The sequence below is a fragment of the Solanum pennellii genome, chromosome 2 (assembly GCF_001406875.1).
Source record: "Solanum pennellii chromosome 2, SPENNV200".
NCBI classification, from domain to species: domain Eukaryota; kingdom Viridiplantae; phylum Streptophyta; class Magnoliopsida; order Solanales; family Solanaceae; genus Solanum; species Solanum pennellii.
In genome coordinates this window covers 30311024-30317729 of record NC_028638.1, presented here as the reverse complement: position 1 = coordinate 30317729, position 6706 = coordinate 30311024, and the positions used below count along the sequence as shown (strand labels likewise).

General features: G+C 34.8%; 1 protein-coding gene across 1 annotated transcript; it reads right to left on the bottom strand.

Annotated features, from left to right (window-relative positions):
* Window positions 1–268: 268 nt before the first annotated feature.
* On the bottom strand, window positions 269–6206 carry LOC107008773. The gene is made up of 2 exons (XM_015207935.2): window positions 5032–6206; window positions 269–496 (listed from the first exon to the last, which is right to left on the bottom strand). Exon 1 carries the CDS (start codon window positions 6003–6005, stop codon window positions 5034–5036), a length of 972 nt encoding a protein of 323 aa, XP_015063421.1. The 5' UTR covers window positions 6006–6206; the 3' UTR covers window positions 269–496; window positions 5032–5033.
* Window positions 6207–6706: the final 500 nt, after the last annotated feature.

Genomic DNA, 6706 nt, shown 5'->3' with positions numbered 1-6706 from the left:
TCTATTATCAGTGTCTTAAGTCTTCATTATAAAATTTAAAACTCATAAAATTATTTCCGTGGACAGCATAGAGTTGGCCCTACTATTCGATAGAGGACTCAAACATTGCATTATTCTTCTACGTCAATTATGAATAATTATTTGAATATTGTTAGATGCGGATGGTTACAGATTAGAATAATTTGGTTATCTAATATATATGTATATACAAATAGTGTAGATTTTTACATGTAATAGACTATGTTAGTATGATGTGACACAAAGCAAGAATAAGATAGTTTTAAGTAATTCAAATAAAAGAAAAAGCTTAATTAGTACTATGTACTTTTTGAACCAGAAAAAAAACTAAAGACTAATGAATAGTGGAACTAAAATGATAAAAAGTTTCTGTAATTTTTATCAGAAAAGAGAATGAATTTCAACATATAGGAAAAAAAAAAAAGGCCTATAGTCTAGCTGAATCTCCACAGCTCTGCCACAATTTTGTCATCTGCACCTGTTATAACAATATACACACAATTTTAACTATACTTTTACAGAAGAAATCTTAATACAAGATCCATAGGCAAAATAAAATTAGCAAAAAAAAAACATAAAACAATGAAGAAACCAAATAGAAGAGTGAAAAACATTGTTCATTCCAAATCATCCATCAAACGGATAGTTCATATTTCCGCCAGTTTAAGCATTTTACGACTTCTCCGAATCTATAACTAACTTACTTTTATATGCCAAGATATTTTCTTCACCACACTACCCTAGCGTCTTCCACTAGATGAAGATACTTCTTTTTCAAAAACTTCCGATTCTTAGCAGTGACGGATTCCTCACATCATTTGCATCGTCATGTAAGACTGACCGTCTTGGCCAGCATATTGCTTGGAAGATGTCCGAAACAAAGGACATCAGGTGGCCAACTGACTTGAAATTTTGTTATCCTTGACGATGCATAATGATGATGCCAACATATATCTCCTTTCTCATGTCATGTTACCCACATCCAGCTGAACTAAATATGTTAGGCTAATTACATGCAAGTCTATCAAAGAAGAAACAACAAAATGGACTGTAACCATGTGGAAATCACATCACAAAGAAACACAAATGTGAATTTCTCACTCTATGAGCTAAAACAAGATCTCAAGAGAAACTAAGTGCTCCATGGACATATTAGACTTATTTACGATGTTCAATGCCTCCAGGACCAACCACACTATATAGTAGTATATTGTATATGCTGAACATTCTGAAAGAACTTCCATCAATGTCCAAAATGTACCTCTATAGGATTTCCCTGAATCTAAAGACATTGAAATAGAACCACTATCCAGAAGAGAATAAAGACTTTCTGAATCTATGTATTGCAGGATTAATAACTGTTTCACCATGAACAGAAAAACATTGACAATCCAGGAGGCCAACCAACAGCAAGATCCAAGTCCAAATACAAGGAAAATGCTCAAGAATTAGCAGGAGCAAGCATCTGTAACTGCCAAGTTCTGAGTTAATTGGCTTTTCATGTTTGGCCTATTTTTAGTATTTAGCTTTAAAACTAAGTGTTTATAAGCACTTTTTTAACTTACCCAAACACTCCAAAAATGCTTAAAGCTATTTTAGCTTAAAAGCACTTAAAATAAGTCCACCCAAACGAACTCCTAATAGATAGTTCTGTTAACTAAGGTTTGAGATTAAAGAAAGCTATATTCCTCCTAGAAATTTATTTTCTTGCAAGTCTTTCAGAATCCTCTTACAAGTTCTTTCAGCTTTCATCATGAGTGTATCTACCAAACCCAATCTTACGATTTTCTTTTTGAGAAGGTAACAACAAAACTATACTTTGATTATTACCCGACAAAACTAAAGGTCCATTGACATGCTCACAGCCAATTAGAACTGTGGAACTAAGTATACTAACTGTTCAAGCTACTTCACAAAATGGATATCCAGTTCCCTTTTAAGGAAATCCAATTATAGTATGATCACATAATTCAAATTGTCAATATTGGACTAGAAACTCCTGAAGGAAATCTCAAATTGCACTATAATCATGCTATTCAGTGCGCTTTAATTTCTCAAGTAATATTTGAACTTGAGTCACTGATTTTAATTGCCACTGGATGCTCTGTCTCTATGACGAAAGCCACTGCCCTTTGCATCTAAATAAACAATCTTCTCAACACAAAATAGAACAAAGAATTATTGTATATGCAGAACACTTGCTTAGGGGTGGGCTTAGTAGGGTCAACCCGAAGTTCGAACTTTTTGGATATCTAGTTTGAAATTTATACACTATATTCAGTCCTACCCATATCAAATGTGTCCAATACTATTAAGTCCTATTTTTAAAGGTCCAACAGAATTATTAGATTAGTACCAGCGGCCCAAACCATTATAATATTAAGTCTAATATACACGGCATGGACAGCATGGTGGCCTCCATCCTTGTTAATGGTAGAAAGTTATACATTCTAAGGAGCAGACTATTAGGTGAATTGAGAATGTTAATTGTTATGGCCTGCCCAAAAGTCTCTAAAGTCTAAACTGAAAATCCAAAAACATTCAAACCATTTAATCCAAAACCGAACTTAAAAAAATCGAATCCAATTCGAGTTTATTTGGATTTTAATTTCTTCAATCTGAGAACCGGAAAATCCAAACTGAAATTTTCATATTCAACCTGAACGGCCGAACGTCCACCCCTACCTTTGCTACTCCTCTAGGGCAGTTATGAAATCAAGAAAACCTTTCAGCTTCATCTACAACTATCATGTTATGCCAAAAAGACATTATAAATATATCTTTTTTCCGATTTGGGTTTTGTGACATCTCTGAGTTTCTTAGACCTACCCAATATATACATACTCAGATACTGGTCCATATTCTTATCTTTACGAAGTCCCTTCCTTCCTGGAGCAAAAGATATTTAGAAGGAGCATCCAATTGAGTTCCCAATGCATCTCCCTTTCACACGTGGCATTGAAATATGAAAAATCCCCAGTTCTACAAGTTTAGGTTCATAAAAACCACCAGATAAAATAACTAATGATGCCAACAAAAGCAGGCAACTATATATGGAGCTTTATTTTCCAAATTAAAAAGATCTATATCCACTTGTTGATTTGCATTTCACTTACTTCTTTCCAAATCTTCTGTTCCTCCTTCAACTACAATCTTAATGAGGACACACAAGAGTGGAGAAACCAACATATATAGCTATCCAACATAGAATTACTCCCTTTTCAAACTAATAACTATTCAGGCACTGAGGCACAGCAGTATAACATCTTAGGAAAAGATATAATCAGAAATCAAGAAGCAGATTCTTTCTTTCCATCATAATGCCTCAAAGTTCAAAATGACTATATTTCATATCTTTCCAGTTGATCATTTCCCAATCATGTATCTGATAAAAACAATTTGCAGTATCTCCAATAAATAGCTAATGAAATAATTTTCCAGTTTGGGCAGAGAATTCACCATTTCCATCGAGAATTGAATTGACCTTTCCGTTATTACAAGCGGAGGATCTAACATAGATATTATTGTGGAAATTCTGACGCAAAAAATTTAGATGTTTCATCCCTCAGGGAGTAATTTTGTAGGTCACTGACATGTCCTTTTCTGGTCCAGGATGACCCCTGCTGCACGATGGAAAGAAGAGAAGAAACAATCTTAATGCATTCTCCACATGGCTCACAAGACAAACATCCAGTGTTCACTTTAGCCTTGTGGCAGAGTGTCCAAAAGGCTTTCAGTAGCAGAGTAATTAGCCCAACATTTTGTCCTTAGACCTATGGCCAGTCAAAGAGGACCATCCAGACATTGGAGGCTATGTGGAGGTAACTCAAGGACATCACTCCATCGAAGTAGCTCAGATTTTCAACCCCCACCCACTTGCCCAAGTACATCACTCCATCTCAATATAATTGTTCAATATTTTCTAGTAGCTGCAACTTTCAATTGTTCGCTTTTCCTACCTGAACTATCATCATTTACTCAACTAGGTGTGTTTTAATACATAGATGGATAGCCGGTTTAAGTTAGTACACATAATGCTGTGAGACTTCCTAGCAAAACTAGTTCACTAGCTTTACTAGTAAAAGTGGTGTACACTGTACACTAAATTTAACTGAAGTTCTGCTTAACCAGAAGCATAGAAAATATTATGTTAGCATATTACCATTAAAAGAATATTTCACAACTGAGTCCAAGACAGTTCCTTCACTTACACACTAAACATAATACAGTGAAGGTTGAGCTTTCCCCCCTTTATTCTCCACACCATTTCCCAACAAAAGACACACAATGAAGTGTGAGTTTTTCTGTCCAATGAGGCGATTCCTCGCCTTCTCTTTTATTTGTTTTTCAAGTAAACTGCCTCCTAAAAGGAGTGAAGCTAGTTAGACAATCATAGAAGAATACCATCCCAATTGAGGGAAAATAAAAGTTCTATGGCAATGCAGAGGTTTGGACTTTTGGTGAAATATCAAAAGTACCAAGTCAGTTATTACAGGTAGGCCAATCTTTTATTATTTCTAGATCTATTTAAATCACTCAGCTTAATTAACAAATAAAATTTCAACCTCCACTGGGATTCTGAGGAGATATATGCACAGGAAAACAAAGAGAAGACTTGACGCGTTGAGTACAACATAAGAGACAAAGATAGAGGAATTTGTCTCACTCGATACAATGAACAATGGCATAATTTTCTTTCTATAAACGACAGAGGAGCAGCCATAAGCAGTATATGATATTTGTCCACCTCTGGTGGCGAACAATCATATACCATAACAATTATCAATAGATATATTTTAACATGTACAAAGAACACAGCTTTGTTATAAACACTAATGGTGCATATTAATGAATTTAACAAGAAAGCACAAAAAACGAAGTTACTTATTGTGTATACAAACAAATTCAAGTGCCAACACAACAACCTACTCCAAAGTTAATGTCTTTACGATTCCTCGTAAATATATCATGCAACAAATTTGAATGAAATCACAAGGATTCAGCCTTTCTCACCATCATGGCGTCGAGGGACCGCCTTCTAAGTTCTCCATCTGCACGCTGCTTTTCAGAGGCACATATTCCCCAAGGTATCCACCAAGATGATCATAGAGAGCAGTCTTATCTATCTCTTGATGATGGTAGCTCTTGCAAACATAGTAAAACACACTTTGCATCAAAAGCCCCACAAGATTCACAATCACCAATACTCCAACCAAGAACCCACCAATCAAAATCCTTGAAATCACACCATAATTATCACCTCCATGAACCACAACAGACCCAAAAAACCCATTAATTACCCCACAAATAGACAAATATCCAAAAACAAAGAAAAATGCCATTCCTGTCTTCCCTTTCAACAACTGATAGCTCTTCTTCATAGCTCCTATACCATAAATAGGCTCAAGAACAGACACCACACTGGCCAAATGCCACAATGCGCTGAAGTAAACATGAACTACAAGAAAGAGTATAAAGACAACCAAAAAGGAGAAAAGGAACAAAACCACATTCTGGGTATCTGCTGCTACAATGAGAAGCACAAGAAAAATCAAGAAAACAGTATTATAAGCCAACATAGAAAGAGAAACCCATATGAAGGTAATAAAAAGCCTCTTGAAAACACTGGGAATTGCAGCTAAGGTAGATGAAAAAGACACAGGCTTTGCAGTGTAAATTGATGCTACAGTGAAAACAACAGCAGCAGTTGAAAGCAAAGAGAAAGCAAACAAGAAAAGCAAATAAAAAAACTGAAAAACAATGAGCTTTGTCCATTGAGAAGCATGAGATGAATTTGGGTTTTCTTGAAGCTGAGTAAGGATTGGATGAGTGAACAAAGAATGAGCCAAGATTGCAAAAGATAAAGGAAATAGTAAAGTAAGGGTAATAAGGTAGAATGTTTTTGGAGATCTCTTAGGTATGGAGATTGATTCTTGAAAAATATCAGGAATAGTCAAGAATTGAAGCTCTTCTGCTGGTAGATCCATTCTTGATTCAGCTCAAACAACTCTTGTTCCTTTGTCTGATCTCACACAACTTCTTTTGGGGGGTTTGAGGAATGGACAATTTCAAGATTTGTGCTGCAATGGCACCGCCACGTTTTTTTCTGGAGAAAAGTCTACGCGTTAAAGCATTAGGTACAAAGATTTATGCTATCACTTTTTTTTATACAAAGATTAGTATACAAGGAATGTGTTAGAAGAGCAACTGCATTATATATATATTGTAATTCTAAAAGGTAATTAAATTATGATCTAATCTTGTGTGTGTGTTTTTCACTCTTTTTAACTTTTAATAATAATCTCCATGTCATAATTGTTTTAGTGATTGCACATCTTTAAATTTCTTTTATCCTTTTCTTGATCTTCATTTAATAATTTCAATTGTTTAGTGACGGATCTATGATTTTAAATTTGTGGGGGCTTACTTCTTAATATAATTTTAAATTAAGAAAATCGTATATAATAGTAAACTATTAATTCATATTAAATGTTATAATTGTAGTTTGATTTGATTGTATCCCGTAGCAAATTGTTGTTATTTGTCTGTCTCTCTGGTGAATCTCGCTCGTCACTCTCGTTCTCGCTGGACAATCTCTCCTCGCCTCTCTCAATTTGCAAACACAAATGTATAAATGTGTTTGTGTTTGTATAAAACGAGAGAAATTGTTTATGTGCATATCTTTTTG